Source organism: Pogoniulus pusillus, chromosome 25 (assembly GCF_015220805.1).
Source record: "Pogoniulus pusillus isolate bPogPus1 chromosome 25, bPogPus1.pri, whole genome shotgun sequence".
Taxonomy (NCBI): Eukaryota; Metazoa; Chordata; class Aves; order Piciformes; family Lybiidae; genus Pogoniulus; species Pogoniulus pusillus.
The window spans coordinates 18044511-18063247 of NC_087288.1; the positions used below are offsets into that span (position 1 = coordinate 18044511).

At 46.5% G+C, this 18737-nt stretch overlaps 1 protein-coding gene across 2 annotated transcripts in view; it reads right to left on the minus strand.

Moving 5' to 3' along the window:
• Nucleotides 1-1445: 1445 nt before the first annotated feature.
• TMEM63A (transmembrane protein 63A) overlaps nucleotides 1446-18737 on the minus strand; it is a 55019-nt gene continuing 37727 nt past the window's right edge. The window contains exons 17-23 of one of the 2 annotated variants that reach the window (XM_064164603.1): nucleotides 18420-18482; nucleotides 16490-16652; nucleotides 15159-15264; nucleotides 12453-12620; nucleotides 4677-4792; nucleotides 3173-3235; nucleotides 1446-2589 (exon numbers count right to left, since the gene is read on the minus strand). In XM_064164603.1, the coding sequence (XP_064020673.1) occupies nucleotides 2419-2589; nucleotides 3173-3235; nucleotides 4677-4792; nucleotides 12453-12620; nucleotides 15159-15264; nucleotides 16490-16652; nucleotides 18420-18482 (850 nt within the window). In that variant the 3' untranslated portion in view covers nucleotides 1446-2418. Of the gene's footprint in view, nucleotides 2590-3139; nucleotides 3236-4676; nucleotides 4793-12452; nucleotides 12621-15158; nucleotides 15265-16489; nucleotides 16653-18419; nucleotides 18483-18737 lie in introns of both variants that reach the window. The other variant, XM_064164604.1, reaches the window with a different exon arrangement.

Sequence of the window (18737 nt, forward strand, 5' to 3'; positions counted from 1 at the left end):
AGGGTCCTTCTTGAAGCAGTGCAGGTCTCCAGCTCAGCATTCATCCAGAGTGCTAGTCTTGGGAAGCTGTAGGCAGTCCACAAAGACACTGAACATTTGCACACATTCATCTAGGGCAGAAATTCAGCTCCAGTCTCAAGATGCTACTGCTCCAGATGTGCTAGAAAAGCTGTAATGGTATAGGTGGGATCTATTCCAAAACTAACATTGTTTGTTCATTTTGATATTTAGCAATCTCACCACAGACCCCAATTCTGTAATTCAGATTCTTTGCACAGTCATGAAAAGTATTACACAGAGGGGGAAAGAGGGAATCTAAACCACTTATGAAATAACTACTAATAACAGAACAAACATTAAACTGTTTTGGAAAGAGAATCTTGTGGGCAATATGGAGCTTACCCTCAAGGGAGGCCCCAGAGGCTCCTTTCTGTTAAGGCAGAAGGTACAACAGAATTCAGTTAGAGAGAGGCTCATGAATATTTACTCACAAAAATATTCTCCTTGGATTCCCAGGGCTAACTACAGTTTCCAGACAGTACCCAAACACTTGAAGGGAGTTCTGTTGGTGTCTTGATAGCTGCTGAAGCTTCTAGATCTTCCCAGGCTCTAACAGGGTGCTAGGAAAGAAGCAGAGGATCTCTAACCTGATCCTGATTCCTTTTGCATTCCAGACTTAGTACAGAGGTTTGCAGAGGTGCAGGCAGGATGTCCTGCAGCTGTGCAGAGAGGACAATGCCAGTGGCACTTCTCGACACAGCATGAAACACTTAATGCCTTCTCCTGGTAAACCTGAGGCACAGCAAGTTTCCATATAGACAAAGCTTGTACATCAAAGCTAAGCTGCTCTGAAGCACGCTGGGGCAGGGCAGAGCACACTGGGACAGGGCAGAGCACACTGGGGCAGCTCCATTTATATTACTTGCCCAAGTGTAAAGGCTCCTTTGGCCACAGAGACTCACCAATCAGAGTGGCACTTTGCCAACCTGACCATATTAGATGAAACCAGGGATTGCTTACCCTTATTTGGGCAAGACACCAACAAGGGCATAAACACCCGTGGGTACCTGCTTATCACTTTGGGAGGGGACATAATGGCCCAAGCCTTTGTTTTCCTCTGACCTTGCTTCCCTGATCAGAAGGGTGGGGCTAGCCAGGACACCTTTTAGGCCATTAGCCTGCCAAGACAAAAAGTCAAGATCAGGAACCATCAGTTCAATGTTAAGCAGGCAAACAGGGTAGGGTCAAGAAGGCCAAAACTGTCTCCTACCTGAAAAGTCATCAAGAGTCATCCTACAGGGAAATGTCAAAACATTCAAATCTCTTGTGGGACATTCTGTGCCTCCCAACAGTGCTCTTCTGAAGAGCTGATGACACTGATGATGTTGTGAGGCAGTGAGCAAAAGAACTGTTTCAATACACAGAACACTGAAGAGAGCATGCAATTTCTCTGAACTGAAGGGTTTTATTGCTTGGTGATTATTAGTTACACTTTGACATAATACACTTGGTAATAAATTTACACCTATGACCTCATTTAAAAATGTAGTATCTTGCAGTTCAGATAAATGGCAGTACAGGGAGAACCCAGAGATCTGTCATTTTGACCCAAGATTAAAAGAAAGCTAAAATGTTTCCATCCCTTTTTGTTGGCAGGTGAAGTTTCACCGTGGAAGGCCCTTAAAAATAGTGCACAGAAAGTAACAACCTAAATGCCCTCCAAAACCAAGAAAACAAAGAGATAAAAACAGCATCAGAGAAATCACTCCCTTCTTTACACCAGTCTTTTTGGTTTGATACTTTTAGTACCCAAGTGCACAGCAACTCCCTCATCTCTTTTAAAGAAACATGATCAAGTCTATACTGACTATTCTGGGTGATAAGAGGAGAGACTACCACACACCATGCCCTGAGCACCCATACAAACAGCATTTGCATCCAAAGTGACATTGCTCCAGGATTGAAAACATCCCAAGAGCTTTATAAATACTAAAGGGTTTTGTTGTTTGGGTTGTGGGGTATTTTTTATTTTAAAAAGAGGAGAACTTATTTTGGCTAAGTAAATGACAGCTGTAACAGCTGCATTTTCTTTGGTGACCTGTATCTGTATGCAGCATAAGTTATCTTCACAAGGCAAGGGGTGAGATAGCATAGGTGAAGTCCCTGAGGATCAGCATCTCCGTGTTCCACACGTTTTGTTTCACAACGTGGTGTAGACAGCCTGGAAAACGATCAGTCCGTGGCATCTACTTTTTAATCTCTGAGCACAGCTGCAGACCACACAATGAATTATTTCTGTACCTCTTCTGTAGGCAGGAATACATAAATAAAAGGGAATACTTAGTAGGCGGCGGTGGGGAGGGAATGAGTTCTCCTAACCGCGGACCAAGTGCTCCACCTTGTGTCAGTCCTCGGCGTTCAAAGCGAACCTTTGGACGCCTGCTCAATAAGTGCAGGTCCAGCAGAGTAGCTGACGACTCCTTCTGCTTGTGAACAAGTGTTGTCCATGGTGCCATACGACTGCTGCTCCTTCTGGGCAAGCATTGTCCTTTCTGTGGAAGGAGGCTGCAAAACTCGAGGGACGTACATCTGAAATCACAAGCGTTAAGGGTTTGACTAAGTCTCTCCAAGTATAACGTTCAGATATTCACCCAAGATACTTTTTCCCCTTGCTACTCTTCTTATCATCCACTTCCCATTCTTCACCTTAACACCTAAGGCCTTTTGCACCCTAATGGAGGCTTCCTGTCCTTGTAGGCTGTTACACAAAGGCCTCTGTTTCTACCTCAGTCCTACATCCTTTTTAGTGACAGGGTAGGCAGGACCTGCTACATGTCACAACTTCCGAAGTTACAAAGCAGTGGCAACTGACTGCACTTGGCAGCTGTCCAGATGTGAAGATCTGCCTGCTGTAAGGCCCAGGACACAGGGTGCAGAGCTGCTGGAAGCAGCATGGCTCAACTACTCCCAAAATGTCAGATGAAGATACTTCTGGGACACCACCTGGGAGCAGTCAAGGAGCCCAGCTGCAGAACTCTGGTCCCACAGGCACAGGGAAGTCCCACAAGCCACTCAGTCTAGTAGTCCTACACGAGGTTTGCTTGTAAGCAAGGTGAGAAATTAAGTTTTTCTAGGATACATAAGAGAGTATTAGTAACTCTTAGCTTCTTACAGAAGAGGTTGGGATGGTTGGTACATCTGTGTCGTTTCCCCTTTCACTTTGCGTGTCTTCTATCTGTAACCAGTAAGAGGTGGGAGAAGGAAGAGAGAACATCAAACTTGTCAGTTAAAACAACATATAGAGACCATAAGCACCTGGCAACCTGCAAAGACAGATCTCTGAGCAGCACTCCGGTCACTAGTGGTGTCCCTCAGGGATCAGTGCTGGGCCCCATCCTCTTTAACATCTTCATAGATGATCTGGATGAGGGCATGGAGTCAGTCATCAGCAAGTGTGCAGATGACACCAAGATGGGGGCAGATGTGGCTGGATTGGAAGGCAGAAGGGCTCTGCAGTGGGACCTTGACCACCTGGATAGATGGGCAGAGTCCAAGGGGATGGTGTTCAATAGCTCCAAGTGCAGGGTGCTGCACTTTGGCCACAGCAACCCCATGCAGAGATACAGGCTGGGGTCGGAGTGGCTGGAGAGCAGCCAGACAGAGAGGGATCTGGGAGTGCTGATTGATACCCACCTGAACATGAGCCAGCAGTGTGCCCAGGTGGCCAAGAGAGCCAGTGGCATCCTGGCCTGCATCAGGAATGGTGTGGCCAGCAGGAGCAGGGAGGTCATTCTGCCCCTGTATTCTGCACTGCTTAGACCACACCTTGAGTGCTGTGTTCAGTTCTGGGCCCCCCAGTTTAGGAGGGACATTGAGATGCTTGAGCGTGTCCAGAGAAGGGCAACGAGGCTGGGGAGAGGCCTTGAGCACAGCTCTACGAGGAGAGGCTGAGGGAGCTGGGATTGGTTAGCCTGGAGAAGAGGAGGCTCAGGGCAGACCTTATTGCTGTCTACAACTACCTGAAGGGTGGTTGTGGCCAGGAGGAGGTTGCTCTCTTCTCTCAGGTGGCCAGCACCAGAACAAGAGGACACAGCCTCAGGCTGTGCCAGGGGAAATTTAGGCTGGAGGTGAGGAGAAAGTTCTTCCCTGAGAGAGTCATTGGACACTGGAATGGGCTGCCCGGGGAGGTGGTGGAGTCGCCGTCCCTGGAGCTGTTCAAGGCAGGACTGGACGTGGCACTTGGTGCCATGGTCTGGCCTTGAGCTCTGTGGTAAAGGGTTGGACTTGATGATCTGTGAGGTCTCTTCCAACCTTGGTGATACTGTGATACTGTGTGATACTGTGTGATCCTGTGTGATCCTGTGTGATCCTGTGTGATCCTGTGTGATCCTGTGTGATCCTGTGTGATCCTGTGTGATCCTGGTACTCTTTCCTCCAACCCTCTTCATTACTTTTTCCATACTGCTCCTCTCAAATACAGTTATGCTAACAATGCAGACTTCTCATTGTGCCAAGCAGTTTACTTCTACTATCTGCCCTCTTTAACCAGCCTGGTGGAATGAACACTTGTGGACAGATGTTTCTAGTGAGAAGGCACAAACGACCCCGTAAGAACAGCTGGTGCTACATCAAGCACATAGGTAGGTGCTGAAAGGTGTTAAGTATCCATCACTTACCTTGTAATTCAGTGGACTCAGGTACTTGAAACAGCCAAAACAAGTATAAGCCAAACAAATAACAATTGTGATGTTGACAACTAGGAAGGTGAACATTGTTGTAGGTGCTTTAAAGCCTAGAAAAAAAAGCAGAGAATACATATATTAGGAAAACAAAAACCCCACACAAACAAATGTTCATTTTATCTTGCCCATTTTCAGACTCATAGGATCAGAGGATGTTAGGGGTTGGAAGGGACCCAAGGAGATCATCGAGTCCAACCCTCCCAGTCAGAGCAGGACAATCCTATCTTACACAGATCACACAGGAACACATCCAGACAGGCCTGGAAAGGCTCCAGAGAAGGAGACTCCACAACCTCTCTGGGCAGCCTGTGCCAGTGCTCTGGGACCCTTACAGGAAAGAAGTTCCCCCTTGTGTTGAGGCAGAACCTCCTGTGCTGCAACTTACACCCATTGCTCCTTGTCCTGTCCCAGGGAGCAGTGAGCAGAGCCTGTCCCCCCCTCCTGGCAGCCTTCAGATACTTAGAAACATTTATCCAATCCCCTCTCAGTCTTCTCTTCTCCAGACTAAAAAGCCCCAGGGCCCTCAGCCTCTCCTCATCAGCCATGCCCTAATCATCCTCTTAGCCCTCCAGTGGACCCACTCCAGCAGATCCCTGTCCCGCTTCAACTGGGGAGCCCAAAACTGAACACAGTATTCAAGAGGAGGTCTCAGCAGGGCAGAGTAGAGGGGGAGGAGAACCTCCCTTGATCTGCTGGACACATCCTCCTAATACACCCCAGGATGCCATTGGCCTTCTTGGCCACAAGGGCACATTGCTGTGCCATGGGGAACTTGTTAGCCACCAGCACCCCCAGCTCCCTCTCCACAGGGCTGCTCTCCAGCAGATCACCTCCCAGCCTGTACTGCTGCAGTTTGTTATTCCTCCCCAGGTACAGGACTCTGCACTTCTCCTTGATAAACTTCATCTGGCTCCTCTGTGCCCAGCTCTGTGCCCAGGTCTCTCTGGATGGCAGCACAGCCTGCAGCTGTATCAGCCAAGCCTCCCAGGATGATCAGAGGACTGGAGCAGCTTCCCTGGGAGGACAGGCTGAAAGAACTGGGGCTATTCAGAATGGAGAGGACTCTGGGGACACCTTAGAGCTGAATTTCAATATCTGAATGGGACCTACAGAAAGGCTGGGAGGGACTGGCTTGTAAGTAACAGGATGAGTGGCAATATTTTTAGCAGGGTAGATTTAGGCTGAACATTAGGAGGAAGTTCTTTACAATGAGAGTGGTGAAACACTGGAACAGGCTGCCCAGGGATGTGGCTGAGGCCCCAGTTCCTGGAGAATTTAAGGTAAGATTTGACGTGGCAGCCTGATCTAGTTGGAGGTGTCCATGCTCACTGCATGGGGGGGTCAGACAAGGTCCCTTCCAACCAGATGAAATCTATCAATCTGTGTAAATTAATAGCTGGAAAGCAGTCAATAGCATGACTCTATCACAAAACATGGGAAGGGGGTAAAAAAAGTTTATCTCTGGTACAGATACAAAATATTTTGCTGGTTCTGAGCCTTGAACTTCAGAAATAATAGACAGAAGGACAGCAGGACAAGGGAGGTTATTCTGCCCCTGTACTCAGCACTGCTCAGGCCACACCTTGAGTGCTGTGTCCAGTTCTGGGCTCCTCAATTCAAGAGAGATGTTGAGGCACTGGAAGGTGTCCAGAGAAGGGTGACAAAGCTGGTGAGGGGCCTGGAACAGGCTGAGGGAGCTGGGGGTGTGCAGCCTGCAGAAGAGGAGGCTCAGGGCTGACCTCATTGCTGTCTACAACTACCTCAAGGGAGGCTGTAGCCAGGTGGGGTTGGTCTCTTCTCCCAGGCAAGCAGCAACAGAACAAGGGGACAGAGTCTGAAGTTGTGCCAGAGGAGGTCTAGGCTGGATGTTAGGAGGAAGTTGTTGTCAGAGAGAGTGATTGGCATTGGAATGGGCTGCCCAGGGAGGTGGTGGAGTCACCATCCCTGGAGATGTTGAAGCAAAGCCTGGCTGAGGCACTTAGTGCCATGGTCTGGTTGACTGGCTAGGGCTGGGTGCTAGGTTGGCCTGGATGATCTTGGAGGTCTCTTCCAACCTGCTTGATTCTATGATACACTAACTGGGTGGAACCCAAGAACTAGAAACAAGAGAAGAAACTGAGTAAGCATGAGCTAAGCTGAACAGTTTTTCTTTAGAAAGAGAATGGATATTCTGAACAAATTAATCTCATTTTACAGCAAAGACAACTTGAATAAACTTGAATTAAAATATTAGGGAAAAAAACCCCAAACAAATCACACAAAAAAATACAACCAAAAAAAAACCCCAACAACAAACCAGCATAAATCCAAGCTGCTTCCAAGCTTGTTTATCCAAAAGAGACAAGACTGAGCCTCAAACATTTCTGTGGTTAACACCAGTGGTCCAGAAGTAACAAGCTTTACTTTTTAGCAGGTTATAAGCCCTGCACAAATCTGCAAAAACACATACAGGCAGAAAAAAAACCAACCCCAAAACAACTCTCACAAACATGTCACCATTCCAACCAAAGAGGTTAAGTGAAAAAAACCTCCCTATGGGTATTTTGGAAACTCCTTCCCAAGAGGTTGTTTTTCTAAGTCTGGGTTATATCAGTATTCACCAACTGCTGAGGCACATCCACACCAAAGCAAATGTATGGTGTGAAGCATCAAGCAAACAGCAGAGATCAGGGAAGGAGAAATTTCTCCAAGGATTAAGTTTCCTTGTCCTGAATCTTCAGCACTCCTCCCAGCTCTAGAGAGCATGGGATTTAAGTAAGTATTCCAGAAAACATAGGCTGAAGTGGCATCCTGAGGTACATCAAGAAGAGTGTGGTAAGCAGGTCAGAAAGAGGTTCTCCTTCTCTTCTGCTCCTCCCTGTTGAGGCCAACTCCATCCAATTCTAGGCTCCCTGGTTCAAGGACAGGGACTTGCTGGAAAAGATGCTGACAGGACTGAAATATCTCTCTTATGAGGAAAGACAGAGAATTGAGTCACAGCATCACCAAGGTTGGAAGAGACCTCACAGATCATCAAGTCCAACCCTTTACCACAGAGCTCAAGGCCAGACCATGGCACCAAGTGCCACGTCCAGTCCTGCCTTGAACAGCCCCAGGGACGGCGACTCCACCACCTCCCCAGGCAGCCCATTCCAGTGTCCAATGACTCTCTCAGGGAAGAACTTTCTCCTCACCTCAAGCCTAAATTTCCCCTGGTGCAGCCTGAGGCTGTGTCCTCTTGTTCTGGTGCTGGCCACCTGAGAGAAGAGAGCAACCTCCTCCTGGCCACAACCTCCCTTCATGTAGCTGTAGACAGCAATAAGGTCTCCCCTGAGCCTCCTCTTAGTCTGGAAAATGCAAGACTGAGTGGGGGGGAATTTCTTAAATGCTTGGAAAAACTGAAGGGGTGGGTGGCAGCAGGATGGGACCAGTCTGTTTTCAGTGGTACCCAGTGACAGGACAAGGAGTAACAAGCACAAATTTGAACATAGGAAGTTCCATCAAATCACCAGGTGGAACTTTACTTTGAAGGTGACAGAGCACCAGGACAGGCCACCCAGAGAGGCAATGCAGTCTCTATCTCTGGAGACATTCAAAACCTGCCTAGACATGTTCCTGTGTGACCTTCTTTAGGTGAACCTGCCTTGGGAGAAGTGTTGGACTCCATCTCCAGGTCTCTTCCCATCCCTACCATACTGTAATTCTGTAACTGCAGACAGTATCATCACCACCACCTCTGTTTTAAGAGGTCCAGTGCTATTTTAGATGCATGGCAGACATGGTATGAGAGCTGAGGAAGGACACCAACTGAGAAAGAAATAGATGACACCAGTACAGCCTATCATCTTCTGTGTGCAGTCAAGTGATGTTTGATCTTGAGTGGTAGAAGTCCTTCCGGCTTTACATTACTATGAGTGAGTATGAGGCCTGTTTAGCCTGGAGAAGAGGAGGCTCAGGGGTGATCTTATTACTGTCTACAACTACCTGAAGGGGCATTGTAGCCAGGTGGGGGGTGGCCTCTTCTGCCAGGCAACCAGCAATAGAACAAGGGGACACAGTCTCAAGTTGCACCAGGGTAGGTCTAGGCTGGATATTAGGAAGAAGTTCTTCACAGAGAGACTGGATGATCTTGGAGGTCTCTTCCAACCTGGTTGATTCTATGATTCTATTATCACTGTAATCTGCATGCAGACTGAAAGAGTGGTCAGGTGTTGGAATAGGTTGTCCAGAAAAGTGGTGAGGTCACCTTCCCTTCAGGTGTCCAAGAAATGTGTGGACATGGCACTTTGGAACATGGCTTTAGTGGCCATGATGGTTGGTTGGACTCTGATCTTAGAGATTTCTTCCAACTGAAACAATTCTAGGAGTCTATACCAGGCAAACTACACAAATCAGTAACCAAACAGTCAGTCTTTGTGGCACGTAACCGATTCATTTTGCAGACAAGGAAGCAGAGCACTCCTCCCACTCCTTCCTTTCCTTTGGCCCAGGAAGCAGCAATGAAATCAATGGCAGTAAAATCAAAATCTCCAATTCCCACCTCTCAAGACTCATACCACTTGTTCAGACTGCCCTGTGCACTAAGTCACTGAACAACACCTTGTAAACAGGATTCTCCAAACTCACCAAGCCAAACACATTAATCCAGCCTCTATTTTCCATTACTAAGCTCCATGACAAATGCTGGGTTTACCACAGGTGGTTTTGCCACTAGGAAACGTTATTATAGAGACTTAATTTTTACTGCATCAAGATTTCCTTCCTAACTATTAAAGAAACAAATCAACTGCTGCCTGTTGGAGCTGATTTTTCTAAAGCATGCCCTAGAAATCCTGCTGTTATTTTAGAGGACAGAGAGTTGTTGCTCTTCCTGGTTGCAAAGGCAGCTCTGAAAACAAAGGGGGAAAACAAGCTCTCAAACATACAAGTAATGCAGGGACATCTGCTCAAATCCAAAGACAGCCTGAAGCAAAATCTGCAAGTGCCTCTCACATCCACAGAGAGCTATCTCTGAAGTTAGATGATAGTCTGCCAACAGTATCTTCATTACTAGTTGTATGCAGCCAAACCACAATGCAAGCATGGTCATTGGTGTGAAGTGACAGCAAAAGCAGAGAAGAGGACAAAACACACAGCATCAGCAAGTTTGCTGATGGGTGCAGTTGACAAGGCTGAGGGACAGGATGCCATGCAGAGAGACCAAGAGAGAAGTGCACTTAGGAGAACTTCATGAGGCTCAATAAGGTCCTGCACATGCATCAGGACAATCTGCAGGATAGACTGGGGGCTAGCAACATTGAGAGCAGCCCTGCAGAAAAAGTGTACTGGTGGGTGAGAAGCTGGATGTGAGCCAGAAATGTGCACTTGCAGCCCAGAAAGCCAATGGCATCAAAAGAAACATGGCCAGCAGATTGAGAGAGGTGATTCTCTCCTACTACTCTGCTCTTGGGACTCCCCACCTGGAGTACTGCATCCAGTTCTGGGGCCCTCAACACAAGGACATTGACCTGCTGGAGCAGGATCCTTGAGCACAAGCCCTACGAGGAGAGGCTGAGGGAGCTGGGATTGGTTAGCCTGGAGAAGAGGAGGCTCAGGGCAGACCTTATTGCTGTCTACAACTACCTGAGGGGTGGTTGTGGCCAGGAGGAGGTTGCTCTCTTCTCTCAGGTGGCCAGCACCAGAACAAGAGGACACAGCCTCAAGCTACGCCAGGGGAAGTTTAGGCTGGAGGTGAGGAGAAAGTTCTTCCCTGAGAGAGTCATTGGACACTGGAATGGGCTGCCCGGGGAGGTGGTGGAGTCGCCGTCCCTGGAGCTGTTCAAGGCAGGATTGGACGTGGCACTTGGTGCCATGGTCTGGCCTTGAGCTCTGTGGTAAAGGGTTGGACTTGATGATCTGTGAGGTCTCTTCCAATCCTAATAATACTGTGATACTGTGATCCAGAGGAGGGCCACACAGGTAAGAGACCTGGAGCACCTCTCCTATAGGGACAGGCTGTGAGAGTTGGGGCTGTTCAGTCTGGAGAAGAGAAGGCTCCAGGGAGCCTACAGCAACCTTCCAGTACCTGAAGAAGGGGACCTACAAGAAAGCTGAGGAGGGACTTTTTTCAAGGGCCTGTAGTGATAGGATGTGGGGCAATACCTTTAATCTGGAAGAGGGGAGATTTAGACTGGCTATTAGGAAGAGATTTTTTACAGTGAGGGTGGTGAGACACTGGAACAGGTTGCCCAGGGACACTGTGTTTGAGTACTGCACCCAGTTTTGGGCACCTCAGTACAAGAGAGATATGGGATGTGCTGGAGCAGGTGCAGAGCAGGGCAAGGAATCTGGTGGAGGGCCTGGAAAATAAATCTTCAAACTAAACAGTCCCAACTCCTTCAGTCATTCTCTGTATTGAGGGGAGACCTCATCACTGCCTACAGCTACCTGAAAGGATGTTGTGGAGAGGTTAGTGCTGGTCTCTTCTCACAGGTAGTTAGTGATAGAACAGGAAGGAGGAAAAGGTCTCAAGCTGCAACAGGGTAGGTTTAGGCTGGATATTAGGAAAAAATCTTTCACAGAAAGAGTGGTCAGGCCTTGGAATGAGCTGCCCAGGGAGGCATTTGAGTCACCAACCCTAAATGTGTTTTAAGATTGTCTCAATGTGGTGCTTGGGGATATGGTTTAGGGGTGAAGTTTATACAGCAGGGTTATCGGTTGGACTTGATTGAGATCCCAAAGGTCTTTTCCAACCTGAATGCTTCTGTGACTGTCATGGATGCCCTCTCCTTGGAAGTGTTCGAGGCCAGGCTAGAGAAGGCCTTAAGCAACTTGGTTAAGTGGGAAGCATCCTTGCCCATGGCAGGCAGTTGTAACTAGGTGATCTTTAAAGTCCCTTCCAACCCAAACCATCCAATGATTCTATGAAATCAAGCTACATAAATGCAGGTACAAAAATTCAGACTACATCTTACTATAAAGAGCTAATCCTGAGGAGACTTTTGATTTAGCCTCTTGATTTTTAAGTGTTGCTCCACAGCCCAACTGGCCAATTCAAACTCTACAGGTTGATGGGACACAATTTCCTGTAAAATGAAGAAATACAAAGCCCCATGCTGACAGTTTTAAATCACCATCTAAGCCATTTCCATCAGACTACCTTAATTATAGAAGCTTTGCAGCTTACACAGGGTAGCTCAAGTGACACAGGTAACCACCATAGAATCACAGAATCATAGAATCAACCAGGTTGGAAGAGACCTCCAAGATCAGCCAGGCCAACCTAGCACCCAGCCCTAGCCAGTCAACCAGACCATGGCACTAAGTGCCTCAGCCAGGCTTTTCTTGAAGACCTCAAGGGATGGTGACTCCACCACCTCCCTGGGCAGCCCATTCCAATGCCAGTCACTCTCTCTGTGAAGAACTTCCTCCTAACATCCAGCCAATACCTACCCCAGCACAACTTGAGACTGTGTCCCCTTGTTCTATTGCTGGTTGCCTGTGAGAAGAGCCCAACCCCCACCTGGCTACAGCTTTCCTTCAGGTAGTTGTAGACAGCAATGAGGTCACCCCTGAGCCTCCTGTTCTCTAGGCTAACCAATCCCAGCTCCCTCAGCCTCTCCTCATAGGAGACTTCCCATTCACAGAAGCAAAAAAGAAAAGCCCACAAAAGCCACGAGACTCCATCAGCCATTTAAGTTAGTTGGCAAGCCAGCTGGGAGTTGCTCCTAGGTGGAAAAATGCAGTACTTACCTAGCCGCAAGAAGGAGTAAAAATAGAGCCAAAAGAGGCAGAGAATTGGAGCTGCCAGGGCCTGGTTCACAGCTGCAAAGTGCATCTTCTTCTCCAGCTTGGCAGGGAGATAGGCATAGTAAAGGTTGTAACGGTCAACCATGTGCTTCAGGAGTATGTATATCAAACCTGAAAGGAAAAAAGGGAGAGCCAAGGAGAAGCTGTTGAAGACTTGATAAGAAGCAGTAATTCTATGAGGACATCTACATGGAGGAGGGAGTTCTTCACAGAGAGTGTGATTGGCATTGGAATGGGCTGCCCAGGGAGGCAGTGGAGTCACTGTCCCAGGAGGTGTTGAAGTAAAGCCTGGCTGAGGCACTTAGTACCATGGTCTGGTTGACTGGCTAGGGCTGGGTGCTAGGTTGGACTGGATGATCTTGGAGGTCTCTCCTCCAACCTGGTTGATTCTATGACACACACTGAATATGAAAGGTGTATAGCAGGGGACAGAAGCTTGCTCTTAAGGCTGTGGCATCCCCAACCCAAGACCCCTGGGGTCTCCCCACCCTTTTGCCTCTTCACACGCTTGTCTGGAGCACCACTCGTGCATCCATAGAATCATAGAATCAACCAGGTTGGAAGAGACCTCCAAGATCAGCCAGGCCAACCTAGCACCCAGCCCTAGCCAGTCAACCAGACCATGGCACTAAGTGCCTGAGCCAGGCATTGCTTCAACACCTCCAGACACGGTGCCTCCACCACCTCCCTGGGCAGCCCATTCCAATGCCAATCACTCTCTCTGTGAAGAACTTCCTCCTAACATCCAGCCTAGACTTTCCCTGGCACAACTTGAGACTGTGTCCCCTTTTTCTATTGGTGGTTGCCTGGGAGAAGAACCCAAAGCTCCCTTCTAGTAGTCCTGGCATATGGAGCCAGACTGGTAGGGCAGGCTTGGTAACTGCTCTACCACCATAATGGCAAGGAACAGTGGCTTGACAACTCCTTGTCAGCCTTCAGTAGACTCCTGACTGGATTTCAAACTGTCTCTATCTTATCTCTCCCCCCCAAAAAAGTCAGTTATTAATGTGACAGCTATGAATTGTAACAGCCCTGGTATGCAGCAGCACATTCAGCTATTTATAGCTGCACACAAAACAAACTGTAACTAAACATCAAATACACTGCTACCCAAAAAAGAAAGGCCACATTCTTCCAATAATAAATGTGGTTCTGGTTAAAACCAGCTCTGAACAGTATCTCATTTAGCTCATTTACACTGTATCCATGTCTCTCAGATTTTGGATTAGAAAATGAACTGTATAATATGATTTAAATGCTACTTATGTCTGACAATCACATTTCCAGAGTGGGAGCATCTGTAGCTGCTGAAATGATTCTTTATGGAGAATTCCTATGGCAGTCCAGAATGTCTATGATGAAAGATGCTATAAAATAAGGTGTAGATCATGTCATAGTCAAGATGGGCAACTGTCCATGAGCTCTAGTCTGATTGCTAAGTTTCTTGCATGTGCAACAAGATTTAATTGCTGGTATAGAAAGAAGAAAGTAGTCAAAGCCAGATACTCAGGCCACTTAAGGTAGAAATGTTAAGTTTTGCTCATGAGACAGAAGGCAACTGAAAAAAGAGAAACATCCTAGAAAAAGGAAATTCATGAGTCAGAGATCTATCTGGAGATCTTCTCAGTGAGCTGTAGGATGGCAGCTCCATCTGCACCACAAGGCAGCTGTGTTCCACACACGCATCCTGAACTCCTAGAGTTAACCACCAGAGTAGAAGTACCTTTCCTCATCGAAGGGCAGCTACGGTGTTCACCAAGACCATGTCCCAGCTAGGTATTTGTTAGGTCCCAGCCCTGTGGTCAGGATCATGGAGCATGCAGCTGCCTACAGCAGAAGTGAGGACCACAGCCCCATTCTCATTCAGGATGTGGATTTTTAAATGAACAGTTTGCAATGCAGAGGAACTGCAGTAGTGAAAAGGGCAGGTAGTTTTGCAGTCTTTTGCTGCTGGATCAGCATACTTATTTTTGTGTTTCACTTTACACACATTCAGTCAAACTTCAGGACAAAAACTATTAAGGGTTTGTTGATCACAGAATCACAGAATGTTAAGGGCTGGAAAGGACCTCAAAAGATCATCTAGTCCAGCTCCTGTAAGAGCAAGATCACCTAAAGCAGGTCACACAGAAACACATTCAGGTGTGGTTTGAATGCCCCCAGAGAAGACAACTTCACAACCTCTCTGTGATCAGAAAGTCTCATGTCAAATTTGACTGCTTAAGGTGGACCTCCAGGCTGGGTATCCTCTGCCACTTGCTTCACCCCAGACCTCCTGAACTCACCATTCCCTCATGCCCAGACCTACCTAAGCTCCTACACTTTACTAAAATCCACCTCTAGAACTAACACACTCAAACTTGTGAAATAAAATAAACATCTTATATATATATATTAAACACTTTCAACTTCTAAAAGCAAGTACCACAGTATCACCAAGGTTGGAAGAGACCTCATAGATCATCAAGTCCAACCCTTAATTCACCATCTTCTGTCCTGTTTTGCCACAGGAAGAGAAGGAAACTTGGATCCAAGCCCTAAGAACGATCAGCTTTGGAACTGGAATAAGAATGCAGAATTGGGCTTTCCAAACCTCCCACATGTCCCTGTCTTGCTCACACAGTGCCCCCAGCTCACTGGGAAACTTACCAAATGGGACAATGATGGGGCATGTTATGCTGTAGGCCATGATGACAGTGAAGACACACAACATCCAGGCGTACATTGCTCCAAATTCATATTCAAATGCTTGTTGCTAGGAACAAAATCAGAACATTTAAAACTCTCATCACTGTGTCAGGAGTTAAGAACAGATTTGGTAAAGCAATAATTCACCTTTTCTTATTATCTCTCTCTCAGATTTATTTCCCTAAGAGGTATAAATGATGTAATTAAAGAGGTGAAGTATTATGCCTATTAAGTATCTCTACTTATAGAATATATGCTGCTTCCTTCATAGCCTTAAAGTAATTCCTCAGGGAATCTGTTTTCATCTACAAGAAGCAACTGCTTAAAATCTGAAGGCAAAAAATAATTGTGCCAAACTCAGATCCTTCATCTTATTGCCAGTTCCACTGAATGTGTACTGTTCCTTCCCATGGCTTTGCTAAGAAGGAAAGCTCAAGATGTCAAGGCTTTGGTGTGGTCAGTATTCCCACTTTTTCCTCTTGGGATAAAGAAATCAACATAAATGATTCCAACCACAGCAAGGGGTAACATACAGTAACTAACAGAAGTGAACGTTTAAAAGCAGCTTTTAAAATGGAATTCATCCACTGATTAAATAAGGGAAAGTCATAGAATTGTTTTGGTTGGCAAAGATTTTAGGATCACTGAGTTCAATTGTCCTAACACTGCCAGGACCATTAAAGTATGTCTCAAAGTGCCAAGCTCACACATTTCTTCAACACCTCTAGGCATGGTGACTCCACCTGTTCCAATGCCTGACCACTGTTTCAGGAGAGAAATTCTCCTAATATCCAACCTAAAAAGAACAGGGGCAGGCATATACAGGGTTAAGTTCCTATTGTAACAGCTGGAATTTAAAGGTGCAAGATGTCACCATCATTAGGAAGTGAAAGTCAACCACTTAACACTAAATAAAGACTTTAAGTACCTATGTTTCTAGATGCATGTTCAGATTAAATTGTACACACTTGGGGGCTGACAGAAGAAACTAATCACATATTTGAATTTTAGAACCCTTGAGGTTTATAACATGAGAATTATCCTATAAATCCCACTCATAAAACTGAGTTTTATGACCAATAGACCTATGACTTGGACCTAGGAAAAGTAATATCTGCAGTTCAGAGCTTGGGTTTTGACTGGAATAAATATCTCCCTGCTACCTGTGCTTCAAATCAAGGGCATATGAACCTGTCATGGATGAGTGAAAGAAAGGCCAAAAGAAAACTACAACAAAGAAGGTTCCCATGTCAGGGTCAAGTCATTTAATGGCTAAGGAAGGGCTCTGATACCTGTTTAATATTTTTCCTTTCTGCTGTGGACTTGGCCATTATCATGCGTATGGTGTAAAGGATCAGGCCAGGAAGGCGCAGCAGCTCCATCCCATTGCCAACAAAAGCAGAGGCAATCACATAGTTCACAAAGAAGGCTCCTTGGTCAGGCAAAAAGACACATCTGCAAGAAAAGGCTTTCATCACAACATTGCCCCTACATGAGACACTGACTGGAAAGCAAATAAAGCAGATACAGCTATACTCAAGCGTAGCCATAATCAATCTTTATTGCCTTTGGGAATTTCTTACCATAAGAAGTGGCTTGAAGACTTCAGATAATCTTGTTGAAAAAAAAAGAGCAGAGCATAGCTACAAATGCAGTGAGTAGCACACTTTAAGAGTCTGGCTGAGTTGCAGTTTGGATGAGGAAGAAACTGTTCATGAAAAGACAAAGCAGTGGCTGACAGCATCATTTGATGTCTGCAACAGCAACCTGAGACAAGATCAGCTAAGGATGCAAGAGAGTAATTGTCTCTCTCAGCTTAGTAGCTCCTAATTGCCTTGTTAGTGATTTTGAAACAGCATTTGGAAACCTATGTCCTAATAACTGCCTTCTCTTGTTTCTCTCCAAGCACAGCTGGAAGAGCTTATAACGAGCAGTATCTGTTGTTGTTAAAAGGTTCATGTTCCTTAAAATCAAAATGTCAAAGGACCTCAAAAATAAAGCAGCTGCAGTTATTTGGTCTCAGCTGTAATTCTTGGAGAGATTCCCTGTCCATGACAGAATCACAGAATTGGTTTTGCTCAGAAAAGACCTCTAAGATAATCAAGTCCATGCAACAATGCTCAGTACATTTTCTAGTCCTCACTCACCTGCATCATATTTACAGGCTGACCAGGGCCACATTGAATCAAATTCTGAATGCCTCCAGGGGTGGGGCCTCAATCCTGGGGAACCTGTTTCAGCACTTCACCACTCTCATTGTGAAGAACTTCTTCCTCATTTCCAACCAAATCAACCCTGCTCCAGTTCAAAACCAATGCCCTTCATCCTGTCACTATAAGCCCTTCTAAACCGTCCCTCCCCAGCCTTCCTGTAGGTTTCCTTCAAGTACTGCAAAGCCTCAAAAGGTCTCCCCAGGGCCTTCTCTTCTCCAGGCTGAACAACCCAAACTCTCACAGCTTGTCCTTATTGGGTAGGTGCCTCAGCCCTCTGATCACTTTTGTATCACAGTATCATCAGGGTTGGAAGAGACCTCACAGATCATCAAGTCCAACCCTTTACCACAGAGCTCAAGGCCAGACCATGGCACCAAGTGCCACGTCCAGTCCTGCCTTGAACAGCTCCAGGGACGGCGACTCCACCACCTCCCCGGGCAGCCCATTCCAGTGTCCAATGACTCTCTGAGGGAAGAACTTTCTCCTCACCTCCAGCCTAAATCTCCCCTGGCGCAGCCTGAGGCTGTGTCCTCTCGTTCTGGCGCTGGCCACCTGAGAGAGCCTCCTCTGCAGGAGGAGACTGATGTCCTTGCATTAGGTGCCCCAGAGCTGGACAGGTTAGGTCACACCAGAGCAGAGTGACAGAATCACCTCTCCCCATCTGCTACCCAGGCTTCTTTTGACGTGGCTCAGGATGCCATTGTCTTTCTGGGCTGCAAGTGTGCACTGCTGGCTCATGCCCAACTTCTCATCCATCAATATTCCCATGTCCTCTCTTGCAGAGCTGCTCTCTAGGTCATCATCCTGTTATTTCTTATCTTGCACAAAATTTGCAAGGTTTGGGGAAAAGAGCTGTCTCTTTATTGAATGTTTGCATCTAGCAGAAAAAGCAGCACGTATTTCTTCACAGCAGAATCACTTCCATACTCCTCCCTTTATCCCCTATATCCCCCAAGTAAATTTCAACAAACACCAACCAGAAAAAGAGAAAAGAGTTGCTAAAACTTACTCCAGCCTTACTGCAGAGTCAGCTGATTCTCTGTCAAACAGCCACCGGAAAAAAAAATCAAGGCTGAAAGAAAAATGGTTAATGTCATTATTCACTCTTCAACCATTTGGTACTTCAGAAAGTAGTTCAGCTCAAGGTAGTGGACAGAGAATGTAATCAAACAACCTCAACACTACTTTAGCTTTACTGCAGTTACTGATAGTTAGAAATAGGGAGGAAAAAAAGATACAGAAACAAACCAGAAAAGTCTACTTCATGCTAATGCTTTAATGATTTATGTTTAGTAGTTACTATATAAATAGGACAAATATATGGTGC